The sequence below is a fragment of the Giraffa tippelskirchi genome, chromosome 3, assembly GCF_054371585.1.
Source record: "Giraffa tippelskirchi isolate mGirTip1 chromosome 3, T2T-mGirTip1v1.2.pri, whole genome shotgun sequence".
NCBI lineage: Eukaryota > Metazoa > Chordata > Mammalia > Artiodactyla > Giraffidae > Giraffa > Giraffa tippelskirchi.
In genome coordinates, this window is record NC_137277.1 from 163,655,006 (window position 1) to 163,668,669 (window position 13,664).

General features: G+C 53.1%; 1 protein-coding gene across 3 annotated transcripts in view; it reads right to left on the minus strand.

Annotated features, from left to right (window-relative positions):
- TNS1 (tensin 1) overlaps nucleotides 1-13,664 on the minus strand; it is a 213,457-nt gene that overhangs the window by 105,786 nt on the left and 94,007 nt on the right. For all 3 annotated transcript variants that reach the window (XM_081583929.1, XM_081583931.1, XM_081583932.1), the window contains exon 4: nucleotides 11,384-11,425. In XM_081583929.1, the coding sequence (XP_081440055.1) occupies nucleotides 11,384-11,425 (42 nt within the window). The remainder of the gene's footprint in view (nucleotides 1-11,383; nucleotides 11,426-13,664) is intronic.

The following is a 13,664-nucleotide window of genomic DNA, read 5'->3' on the forward strand; positions in this document are numbered from 1 at the left end:
AGGGCAAGAGCAAATTCTCTCCCTGCCACCAACCATCTGAGCACCAGCCCCTCTGCCCGCACCCCTTCCCACGCCAGCTGGAGGCCAGCCACAGGGCCAGCCATTAAATGCCTGCCCTCAACATTAGTGAAGAGGCTTTCTGGGGAGCTAAAAATTTCCAAAAAAACACTTCCAATCTCAACACCCAGTGTTTTCCTGTAGTGTTTGCAAACATAGCCCAGCATGCACATTGCCCTCCCCTTCCCTCTCCTCCACCCCTCCTCTCCACCCCAGGCCTCCTGGGATTGGAGTCCTGCCTCCCTGTTTCCCAGGCACTGCCAGCTCTGGGGCTAGTGGGAATGAAAAAGACAAGGGAACTGGTAACAGGAGAGGGGTCTCCCCTCAGGCCACCTCTGTCCCAGGCACTGCAGGGAGGCTTGGGTATGCTACAGGAAGCTCCCAGGCCATCAGGGCTTCAGTGGCTGACAGAGACCCACTAGGCCTCAGCTGTCACCCTAACTTTAGCGTGCACACACACACACCCTATTTTTGCACACCACTCCTCAGACACCATCTCCTCCCTCCCCATTTCACAGATGGGGAAACTGAGGTACAGAAAGGTATGGGTATGATTTGCTCAGCCTCTGAGATGCATGGCAGGACTCCAGTGGGCACCCATGTTGTATAAAGCCCACCACTGAGCCCACCTGCTGCCCCTTACCCCAATTCCCAGCTGGCCTGCAGGCGGGGTGAGCAGGTGCCAGCTGGCCAACCCTGCTTTTCCTTCCCCCTAAGGCTCAGCAGTCCCTTGTGGCTCAGCTGATAAAAAATGCACCTGCAGTGCGGGAGGCCTGGGTTTGATCCCTGGGTTGGGAAGATCCCCTGGAGAAAGGAAAGGCTACCCACTCCAGTATTCTGGCCTGGAGAATTCCATGCACTGTATAGTCCATGGGGTCACAAAGACTCGGACATGACTGAGCGACTTTCACTTTCACTTTTCAAGGCTCAGCAGTAGAAGGATGAAGCAGATGGAACCCAGATAAGGGTGGTACCCCCCCCCATCTGGCCCCACCCCCTGCCCAATCCCAAGACAAACCCAGGCTTTTCAAAGCTGAACCACTGCCCCACCAGGGGTCTTCCAGAATGCCTCCTGCCCCCAGGCAGGACAACTCAAATCCAGCTGAGGAGCAAGTGGAAGAGTTTGAACCTGGCACTGCATGATGGCCAAGTCTTGCTCCCCATGGATGGCTCTGCTCTGGGGCCTCAAACCCGGGAGTCTGGAGCAAAGGAGGGACTAGAGTGAGGCTCTGCGGGCAGAAAATTTAATGAAACACTGAAGTCTCAGGGTGCACAACCCTGAGAGCAATACCTCCTCCAATGTTGCACCCCAGGTGCCTCACTTGCCTGACCTCTTCTTGGTCCTGGTCTGGAGGTGATTTTTCATAATGTGACTGCAGTAACAAGAACTACTCAGCAGGTACTAAGGATGCCCTGGTCTTAACACTGGGCTCTTCACTTTCATGATTATCAGTCCTCATAACCAATGTTCACCAGGTAAGTATTATCCCATTTCACAGGTGAGGAAAACTGAGGGGCCAAGAGGTTAAATCATCTGACCAAGGTCACATAGCCAGTAGATAAAGACAGCTGATTTTTGAACATGGCTCCTTACATCCACCTCATGCTCAGTCTCCTCTTGGGCATAATCTTCATCCAGTTCCTCTTACTTTTAATCAACTGCCCTCCTGTTGGGAACAAGCTTTCTGCGGCTTAAAAACTAATTGTCGCAGGCCCTCAGGAGGATGAGGCTTCTTCAGTACACTTCCAGAGGAAGAGGAGGAAATGGGTTGCAGTAGGAGAGACTGGGATCAGACATCAGAGAGAACTTCCTGAACGCGAGGGGTTGTGAACCACAGGCTGGATAAGGGAAGCTGCACATCCTTTGCTCAATTTTTTTCTTTTCTTTCCAAAAAAAGAAAAGCATGTCCTCTCAGTGGGTTTAACCACCCTCAATGGTGTGGGCCGGAGGAGGGGCCAGTCTGCCGAAGCTGCTGTGGCTGGGATGACTGCCTCGAGGTTCATGCAAGAGGACACGTCGGTGGCCCGCAGGGAGGGTGGGCTGGGAAAAAATGTGTCTGTGGGCTGCTGTTCTGGAGGAAGGAAAAGGCAGAGGGCCATGGCGGGTGGGGGGAGGTGCCCAAGCCTTGGACTGGGGGGAGGAGGGGCCAGGCAGAATGCGGACTCAGCCTCCGGAGGAACATTCCGTCCAGAAATTCCTCACACCCTCCCCTCTCCCACCCCTCCAGCTCTCCCCTCTCTTGCCCCCTGGGAGGCCTGGAATCTGGACAGTTTTTCAGGCCAAAAAGACCCCATGACATCACATCTACTGCCACGGATGGACTGTGAGGTCAGGGACAGCACTGCCTGCCCGTTGGGAGGCAAATCGAGGACCAGAGCACGTTATTCTAGGCTCGTGTGTTCTCAAAATAGAGCCCTAAACAGATGAAGAAAAGGGGCTGAAAGCCAAAGGGAAGGGCAGGGAAGCACCATTAACGGGGCACTTAGAGGGGGCGTGGCCAGGAGGGCACTTCGCAGGCCCCATAGCCAGTCGGGGACCAGTAACCTGGTAATAAGGCAGCAGCGGCAGAAGCAGCAGGCAGGGGAGCACTCTGAATCTCTCTCGGAATGAGGAAACTGAGTTTCCAGGGGGGTTAGCCAGCTCCACTTGAGCTCCGGTCAGCCCTTCGCCTCCAGGTTATTTCCCAGCACCCTGGGAAGAGGGGCTCATCAAGACGGAGGGCAAGGGGCTGAGGGGGAGGGCGCCAGCAGCCCAGGGTCTGTGAGTCTTTGAGTGAAGTTGCTGCAGGGGCCACATCCTCTCCCAGGCAGGCCGAGGCCACCAGAGTAAAAGAGCAGGCTGGATGTGAACAAATGGAATGTGATGCCTGATTTTTCCCTGCACCCCCCGGGAGGGGCCTGGGCAAGCTCACACCTGTCTTCAGGGTCCCCCCAATTCACCCTGAGGGACCCAGGACCCGACTCCAGGTGGCTGAGGCTGGGCAACTGTGGACCCCACCCCCCTACCCTGTCCTGCTAGCGTGCGCTCACCGGACTGGCCCTGAGCCAGGCTGGAATATTTCTCACCCCCTCCTGCCACCCTCTCCTCCCTGTGAACGTTGTTCTCCTCCCTCTCGGTCAGGGCATTGGGGGTGCGTACCTCCCCAGGCCCTTCCTCCATGCCCCTCTGGCTGCCCTTGCACAAGTCTGCCGCCCCACGACTGTGCCAGCATCATCTGGTCTACCAGCCCTCCTCCTGGCAGCCCCTGAGCCACACCCCACAGCTGGCAGCAGACTTCACTCATAACGCCTACTTTGGGTCACTTCCCCACTCAAGGACCCACAATGGCCCTTAGTGCTTGGCTCATCAAGTTCAATTTCCCCAACCTGGCTTCTGGACTCCTCTCCCTTATCTGGCCCTTTTTCCCTTGTAGACTCCACTTCCTTCCCCCTCCTCTTATCTGCAGCCTCTGCTGCCCTCTCCTCACTGCCCACAACCACGCCACCTGGGTTCCCGCCTCCATTCCCATACCCAGGCTCTTCCCATCGGCACCCCAGCCAGGGCCAACGAGACAAGATGGCCCAATCCCTCGTCCCCCCAGCAAGGGCGCTAGATTGGCTCCAGCCCCCAAGCTTGGTCTTTTGTTCAGCCCTCTCCATTTCAGCCCTGCTGCCTTCTGGAAGGCCCGCCCTCCTTCCATCTTCTTGTCCATTTGCTCAAGTCTTAACCTGGACTTGAAACAGGAGGCAGACTTGCCCACCAAGCGCAGCACAGAGTGACGTCTGCCTCCTTGGGCCCCAAGGCTACCTCTGGTCAGAACCTCTGAGTACAGGCACTAGTTCACTTCCACAGTACAGTTCTCTCTCTCCCACTAAACAGGGCGAGCCCCTTCACCCAACAGGGCCCTCTCCCAGTGGGAGTCAAAGGGGATGTGATTAGCACATTCATGGATGCCTTGTCCTCTGGGGACCACATCCCTTCACAGCCCAATGTAAGGACGGGACCTCAGTGGGCCCTGAGGACTTCCACCCAAGCACTCCCATAGCGAGAGAACCTTCCATCTGCACCATAACAGGAGTCAGTGAGTGTCATATGTTCCAGTGACAGACAGCAACTCCCCTGGACAGCCCCAAAAGTCCATTTTAGGTGTTAGAAAACTCTTCTCTACATTCAGGTCTCCTCCTCTTTATGAGACCCTCCACCTAGGAGGTGCTCCTCTAGAGAGCAATGGCAAGGAAGCCAGTTTGTCCTTCAGGAGGGTCTCACTTCCATTCTACGTCTGCCCCCCCTCCACTCCATACCCTCCCTCTTCACACCAGGCAGTCTAGGGGGCACACAAACTGATTTCCATCCCCCCTCATGGCTCTGCGAATCCTCTTTGGAATGCAGTACTCAGAGTTTGCTCTCTCCTTTGAAAACCAGGACTCTTCAGGCTCATTTCTCCTGGCTTTGCTCCATTTTCCAGAATCTCCAAAAGATGGCCCCCCGTGGCTGACTCAGTGCCTGGGGATGAAATGCATCGGGGTTGGGAGTTCAGATAAACTAAAGCCACTGCTGGCCATTCTCCCTGATGGAGAGCAGGATGGCAGTGCCAGACTGGGGGGCTCCACATGCTTCTCAGGGGCCTTCTTCTCTTCCACGAGACAGCCTGGTGCCTCCTCACCCCAGATCTGACCCTGGGATACACTGAGTCATCTGAAAATCTGAGGACCACCACCGCACAACCATTAGGATGCCTACTATCAAAAAGAAGAAGGAGAAGAAAGAAAACAAAGAGTTTGGGCAAAGATGTGGAGCAATTAGAACCTCTGTGCACTACTGGTTGTAATACAAAATGTATAGCTACTGTGGGCAACAGTATGGTGGTCCCTCCAAAAAAAGTCAAAAGCAGAATTACTATGTAATCCAGTAGTTCCACTCATGAGTATATACCCAACAGAAATGCAAGCAGGGATTGACAGAGATATTTATATGCCTGTGTTCATCATTCACAGTAACTAAAACGTCGAAATGACCCAAGTGTTTATCGACAGATACATGAGTCAGTAAAATGTGGTATATACACAAGGAAGCCTGGCATCCTGCAGTCCATGGGGTCACAAAGAGTCAGACACAACATAGCAACTAAACAACAAACAACAATACATGCAATGGAGTATTACTCAGCCTTAAAAAGGAAGGACATTCTGACACGTGCTACAGCATGGATGAACCCTGAGGACATTACTCTGGGGGTAATAAGCCAGTCACAAAGGACAAATTTTGTATGAATCCACTCATATGAGGTACATTAAGTCATCAGATTCATAGAGGCAGAAAGTAGAAAGGTGGCTGGCAGGGACTACAGAGCTCTTATTTAATGGGTGCAGAGCTTTTTGTTTCACAAGATGAAAAGCATTCTGGAGGTGGTTGGTGGTGATGGTTGTGCAATGAATTGTAAGTACTTAATACACTGACTGTGGACTCCAAAATGATTAAAATGGTAATTTTTATGTTATGTGTATTTTACCACAGGTTTCCCTGGTGGCTCAGCGGTGAAGATTCCGCCCGCAATGCAGGAGCCACAGGAGATGCGGGTTTGATCCCTGGGTCGGGAAGCCCCCTGGAGGAAGGTATGGCAACCTACTTCAGTATTCTTGCCTGGAGAGTTCCATGGACAGAGGTGCCTGGAGGGCTACAGTCTGTAAGGGGTGCAAAGAGTCGGACATGACCAAAATGACTTGGTGCGTACACACATATTGTATCACAATTTAAAAAAAAAAAAAGTGAATCAGAGTAAAAAAAAAGTCAGGGCCTCAGTTTCTTCTAAGAAAGAGCAGGATTTGACTAGATGTCCTGTGGTCCTCTCATTGTTGTGGCTCCATGGCCACTACATCCACATCTGCCCTCCAGAAGCCCTGGCACCCGGCAGAAAAGAACCAGCATGAAAACAGTGCCCGGCACAAGGGAGGTTCTCGGGAGATGTTAGCTGGTAGGACGGATGGCAGATAGATGGATGGAGAGTGGGCTATGGGGCTTCCCTGGTGGCTCAGTGATAAAGAATCTGCCTGCTAATGTAGGAGACTCAAGTTCAATCTCTGGATCGGGAAGATCTCCTGGAGAAGGGCATCCACTCCAGGACTCTTTTGCCTGGAAAATTCCATAGCCAGAGGAGCCTGGCAGGCTACAGGATGGATGGCAGACAGATGGATGGATAGACCGGCCCCTAAATCCTAGGCCCGCTGGCTCGTGACTAGCACTGTTTGGAAGAAGAAATCCAGGAGAAGCCCACTTGGCAAGAGCAGGCATTGACATCAGCAGCAATCACTGAGGGTATCAGGGAGAAAGCTGGCCCAGGAATCCACAACCCCACTCCTGATCCAGCCTATCCCCCACTGCTGTGTGACCGTGAACCAGTCACCTGGCCTTTCTGAGCCCCAGTTTGCTCCTCTCCCCAGGATGGGCCCACACCCGTCCAGACCTCCACGCAAGTCAACTGTGAGCTCGGGGAGCCCAGCATCATGGGAAAGGCTCTGAGAACCACAGCTGCTGTGTAATAAACCAGTCCCGTTTGTCACGATCATGGTTATGAGTGTGGACCCTGGTGCCAGGCTACTGAGGTGAAACCCCAGGGCCCCCTCCAAACAGCTCTGTGGCCTTAGGTCTTATCAGGGTTCTTCATCTGAGACACTGGGGTAATCACTGCACCTCGCTCACTGCACTATGCTGAAGAATCAATAAGTTTATTTTTGTAAAGCTCTCACAACAAAGGTCTGCGAAGAGGAAATTCCATATATGGGTTAGCTTTTCACTACTGCTCTGATTACTGAAACCAACCTGGCATCCCCGTCCCCCACCACACACTCTCCACCCCACCTGTGATTCAATGGGACTTGTTCCACAGGACATTTCAAGTCCTGGTTTCGGGGCTGGCCTGTGGAGGAGAAGCAGTGCCCACATAGCTCTCCCCCCACCCAGGAGACCTGAGTGCCAGGCTTTGGGTGCAGAAGGGCTCAGATCCGGCCCACCTTGGTGGCCACTGCACTTGGCCATCACCCTCGGGAAATTCCTTTGGACTCTTATTTTTCCAAAGTTGAGAAGAGCTGCCTCAGCGCTTTCCAAGGATCAGGAGCATCCACGACAAGCACACCCTCACCCCTCTCCAGCCTGCCCCCCACAGTGGACCCCACAGGAGGGAGGTGACCCTAGGACCCTTCTCCCCAAGGCCTTGGGCAACATCTGTTGAGTAAGACGAAAATACGGGTTGAAGATTAAGCCACTCTGCCCTGGTTGGCCTGGCACAGGCTGGAAAATGTTTGGCTGGCAGGGCCCTGAGGCTGGCAGAGATCCTGGGCCCAAGGATGAGTGGTCCCAATCCTGGGGCAGGGGGGTGGGGGTTGAACTGAAGTGACATGAGTGAGAAGGCCAGAGGGAGAGCTGGGGGCCTGGAGAAAACTCAACAAAAAGACAGAACACAGAATGTGAGGCAAGAGGGAGGGGTCGGAGGGCCCAGAGACCAGCCCTGCAGAGGCTAAAGGGCAGGCATCGAAGGGAAAAGGAAGGAAAAATACGACCCGCCCTTTCCTCCCTCTTCTGAACCTGCTCAAAGCACTTGCCTGCCTGCCTGCCGTGAGGAAACAGGTGTTGAGTGCTCTCTAGGGGAAGCCAAACTTTCTCCCAGCTTCCCCTGGGCCACTTTCCCTCCCCAGGGACAGTATCAGAGTTTCCAGCTGGAGACTGGCCCCTCTAATAGGCCCCCACAGCCCAACAGCAAGGAACCAGAGAACAACAGTCCTGTTTATTGAACACCTAATCTGCACTGAGCATCTGGCTGAATGCCTTTCTTCCAGCCACTCAGTAAGCATGCATTGAGCACCTACTGTGTGTCAGATAGTGGGAATACAGCAGTGAACACAGAGGATAGAAAACCCTTGTCATCATAGAGTTTACATGCTGGTGTGGTGGGAGGCTTTTTTTTTTTAATTTATTTATTTTTAATTGAAGGATAATTGCTTTACAGTATTGTGTTGGTTTCTATCAAACATCAACATAAATCAGTCATAGGTTTACCCATGTCCCCTCCCACTTGAACATCCCTCACACCTCCCTCCCCACCCCACCCCTCTGGGTTGTTACTGAGCCCCGTTTGAGTTCCCTGAGTCATGCAGCAAATTCCCACTGGCTGTCTATTTTACATATAGTAATGTATGCTTCCATGTTGGTGGGAGCCTCTTAAAGGAGATCAGCAAGTAAGATGGTAACACATGTAACACATGCTGAGGGGCAAAGAAAGCAGGGAAGGGAGAGAGGGTTGCTGAGGGAAGGGAAATCTGACACTTGACTAAAGACCTCAAGGAGGAAAAGAGCCTGGCAGGTATCCTTGGGAAAAGCTCGGTAAGTGCAAAGGCCCTGAGGCAGCATCTGCCTGATGTTCAAGAACCAGCAAGAAGGCCACATAGTCACAGCAGACTGAGGGAAGGAGGGAGCTTTTAGAAGACAAGGTGAGAAAGGAAATCTGCCCATCGTTGTAGGGCTGTGTAGACCAATGGAAGAACCTGGGCCTTTACTCTCAGGAGTGAGCAGCCATTGGAGGATTTGAATACAGACTGATTCAGTGAGCTAATTTGCTCCTTTTATTCTCTTCACAGCCTTATAAGTTAGGTACTGTTACTAACTCCCAACCCGCAGAGGAGAAACTGAGGTCCAGAGAGGTTAACCAACGTGTCCATGGCCACAGACCCAGGCCCTGGGGAACTCCCTCATGCTTGATCACTCCTGGGGGGAAGGGGGCAGGTCCTGACTAAGGTGGGGAAATCTTCAGTGTCACAACCACTCCCCCACCAGATGGCTCATGCAACATCCACGAGGGTCAGAGCCCCTCCGCCCAGAGCAGGCACATTAGAGACGGGAACACTCCACAGCCTGGCCCAGGCAGGAGCCCCTTCTGGTGCCGTGCTGTGCTGTGCAAGTAGCTTCAGTCGTGTCCAGCTCTTTGTGACCCTATGGACTGTAGCCCACCAGGCTCCTCTGTCTACGGGATTCTCCAGGCAAGAATACTGGAATGGGTTGCCATGCCCTCCTCCAGGGGATCTTCCAGACCCAGGGTTTGAACCCACATCTCTTTATATCTTCTGCACTGGCAGATGGGTTCTTTATCACTAGTGCCACCTGGGAAATTCATCCCTTCTGGTATCTAATTGCAATTTCTCCAGTCAGAATGTCAACCTGTTCCCTTCTGTTCCAATCCCTGACCTCTCCTCATGTAAACAAAGATCATGAGACTCCCGGAGGTCAGGCATCTGGCTCCTGCATGGAGAGCCCTAGACCCCAGAGCCCCCCAACTATCCTAGACTAGCCAAGAACATTCTGTTCTCAGCAGCCAAGTAGCAGTCAGGTTGAAATGCCGAGACGTGGGCCCCTTGCTCTCCATCCCTCCCTGCCTGCCCTCCACGGCATCCTTCCGAAATCCCACAGAGAGTTCTCGCTGGCAGTTCCAAACCAGGGCTGCACTCTGGCCTCATTCCCACAGTATTCGATCCCTAAGCCCTGCTGTTGTCAGATGACCTTTGACTGAGCTCTATGCAAAAAATACTCCACATCTGGAGATGCACAGCTGGGCAGAGGTGAGACCCAAAAGCATTTGAGCCCAGTGAGATTAGGAAGGAGGGGCCAATGCAAGGAAAGGACATGGAATGCCTGACCTCTGAGAGTCTTGTGAGCTTTGTTTATGTGAGAAGGGGTCACAGGTTGGAACAGAAGGGAACAGGTTGGCATTCCAGCTGGAGGAACTGCAGTTAGATACCAGAAGGGACTCCTGCCTGAGCCAGGTTGTGGAATGTTCCAGTATCCAGGCCAAGCAAGTCATGGCAGGGCTTAGACCAGGAGGACAGAGGGCAGTGACTCTGCTCTGCGTCCAAGAGACATCTAAGAGTCATAATAACTTCTGCATACTTTTTTTTTTTTTTGGCATGCTTTATTTCATTCCACCAATGACCCTGAATAGAGGGGGCAGGATGGGAGGCGGATATGTATCAGAACTGAGAAGGCCTTTGGAACATTGAGTGCAGCCCCCCTCTTTGATATAAAGGGAAACTGAGGCCAAGAAAGAGGGCAGGATTGGCCTACTGTCACACAGCACATGGGCATCAGAGAGAAAAGACCAGGAAACTCGAGTGAGATGCCAGCATCCAGGCTGAGCAAGTCATGTGCAGACACCTACAACTGCCTGGGCCTCACTAGGCCCTTGCCTACTCCCCAAGACTCCCACTCACATCAGTGTCACCACAGGCACCTCCACACCAGTCAGTGGGATGGTGCCCACTTGGGCCCTCCATCATGAAGTCCAGTCACAAACAAGCACACACATGGGTGCAGGTGTGCACACACACACACCTGTGTGCAGGAAGGGCCCTCCCTCTCCAGTCCCCAGGGCCCCCGCCTGCCTCCTGTGCTGGGCTGGGGAGCAGGAGGGAGCTCTGAAGGGTAAGAAGACAGAGAGACGGCAGGGAGGGAAACATTCCAAATCAGCCCAGCTGGGATGGGTCTGGAGCAGGCCCCTCTCCCCAGCCCAAAACTCACAGGAGTCCTGCCCCATCCACACTTTTCTGGAAGCCTGACTGGAGGAAAGAGAGAGTAGTGCGGGGGTGGGGGACATGGAGAGAGGGCAGAAAAGCAGAGTCAGCCAAAGAGCCTGGAGATGGAGCAGGCTGCCTGAATGTGACTAATTTCCCAGGTACCTGGACTCTGTGGGTCATGCCATCCATCTCCCCACCTCCAGCCAAAGGGGACCTGACCAGGGACCAGGCAGGTCAAAGGAGATGCCATCCCCCTGTTCTGTAAGCCCCAAGACAACAGGCACCTGACCAGGCCTAGAGACAGGCGAGATGCCCTTTTATGGGCTTTTCCAAGGACTTAAGTCTCAAGATTGAAATAAGAGGCCCCGCGTCTCATGAAGTCACGAAGGGACCTCATGACTCATTTCCTCCTAGTTGGGTTTCAGCTTCAGGACACGGTCTCTTCCTCCTTATTACCTAATGGCCCAACACCCATGGGGGCTACCAGGATGCTTGGGGCTTCCCCAGTGGCTCAGTGGTAGCGAATCTGCCTACAGTGCAGGAGACACATGAGACATGGGTTGGATCCCTGGGTCTGGAAGATCCCCTGGAGAAGGGAATGGCAACCCACTCCAGTATTCTTGCCTGGGAAATCCCATGGACAGAGGAGCCTGGCGGGCTACAGTCCATGGGGTTGCAAAGAGTCAGACACGACTGAAGGGACTGAGCATGCACGCAGGCAAAGTAAGCTGCAGCAAGAGCTGAGGAAAAAGAGGAGGGTGGGCCGGTGGGGCAGGAATGGACTGTCACTCACCACCAGTTCATGGCTGGATGGAGGAATGCAGGGGGCAGCCACCTATGGGAGGAACAGAGAAAGGGCAAGGTTAGCATCTTTCATCCCCATAGAAACCCAGGGCCTCCTGACATCATTTTGCTCCCTCACCAACCCGTGCTAGACACCCCTCCCTTCAGTTCACAAACACTGACACCCTCCAGTAGGAGAGTTCATTGGAAGACTGTGTAGCAACACGGGAAAATGCCCAGGCAACCGTGCTCAGATGCAGAGGCAAAAATGAAATGGACACATTTTTAAAATTCTGTAAAAAGAAATATGCAGAAAGACTGGAGGTCAAAGCACCAGAGTTAAGGTAATAAGAATAAGGTTTTTTATTTTCTTTTGCTCTATGTTCTAAATTTTCTGCAATATGGTAAGATTTGTTTATTTAAAAAAAAACAAAACATGTTTAAGACTTCTAGGAAAGGAAAAGTCACCTCCTCCATTCTCCCAAATGCCAAGGTGATTCACCCAAAGGTCAGAGCTGCAGAGAGCTGGCCAAGCTACCCAGACCATGTGAGGAAACGGCCTGGGGATGGGCCTGTTGGTTCTTCCAAAAGAAACCAGCCACTCTGCTAATACACATGGAAGGTCTTGAGGGTGCAAACACTCTCCAAGGGTGAGCTATTATTTTGTCATCATCCTCATATTCTCCTCTGATGAGGGAGGGGATGGCCCCGTGGCCTCAAGTCAGAGGGAGATGGGCGGAGAGAGGGGGTTGGATTGCTCCCTACCCTGAGATAACACTCCCTCCCCAGGGGCCTGGCAGCCAAACCACTACCCTGACAATTAGCAGAGGCCTTTATCAGAGATTCGATGTGTTCCTTTTTTTCTAGCCAGGACACGTTTTTCTTGCAGCTCATACCTCAACCTTGGCTCCAATTCCTGACCTGAACACCACGCAGGGGCCCACAGAGGGGATGGAGGGGAAAGCTCTCCCCACTTTCCCCAGCCCCAGGCATGAGGATGTCTGGACATAAGCCATGGATTGTCAAAGAGCAGGTGGCTACCTCCTCCAACAGTGAGCGATCCAGCCCCCAACGCTAGAAGAGCAGTGACAGCCCCCAGCCCCAGTTGGAGCTGGCTGTTCATAAAGGCATCACCCTCAGCTGAGCCCTTCTGTCCCCTGACCCTGTTCCATCATCTGACCAGCTCCAGGGACCACCTGGCTTGACATGCCAGCTTAGGAGGGGTCCACATCTGTGGAACCATGTGCCCCAGGCTCTGGAAGAGGTGGAGGGGCTGGGAGTTGGCATCCCTGGGTTCTTGACCCAGTCACGCTGCAGGCTCCCTGCCAACTCATTCTCCAGCAAAGTGACCTGAGTTGAGTCTCAGTACCTATCACCCTTGGAGGAGAGCATGGCAACCCACTGCAGTATTCATGCTGGGAGAATTCCATGGACAGAGGAGCCTGGTGAGCTATCATCCATAGGTTTTACAAAGAGTCAGACACGACTGAAGCGACTTACCACAGCACACACACCTACCACCCTGTACTTGACATTACTCTAGGACTTGGGAGAATCATATATGAAGCCAAAAAAGGAACAATAACTGTATTGAATGTATACTATCAATATACAGCAGGCATTATTATCAATACTTTGAAAGTGTTAGTCACTCAGTCATGTCCGACTCTTTGCAACACAATGGACTGTAGATCACCAGGGTCCTCTGACCATGGGGATTCTCCAGGCAAGAATACTGGAGTGGGTTGTCATGCTGTCCTCCAGGGGATCTTCCCAACCCAGGGATCAAACCTGGGTCTCCTCCATTGCAGGTAGATTCTTTACCGTCTGGGCCACCAGGGAAGCCCAGGCATTATTATCAATGCCTTAGCCACATTAACCCATGTAATCTTTTCAACAACAGTAAGGTAGGTACTATCATACCTCCAGTTGAGGTACAGGGGGCACAGAGAAATTAAACAACTTCCCCAAGGTCACACAGCTGATCAGTGACCAGGGGTGGGGTGGAGGATGCCAGGAGAACAGGGCAGAAGGGCAGGAAAGTCTGGAGGTGGCTGCAGCCTTCAGGGCACCCTGCCCATCAGACAAGGTCTCAGTCACGGGGACACTGCTGTCCCTTAGGCACCTTCAGAGCAGGAGTGCAGCATCTGGCAGTGACCTCCTCCCTGTCTCCTTCCACCCCCAGCCCCAAATCCCACTCTGGGGCTTGTAGGTTTCAACCTCCTGGGGCCAGGCCCTCCTGTCCCACTCCGCCTATCACCCATGGGCCCTCAGGCCCAAGTGGGAGTGGG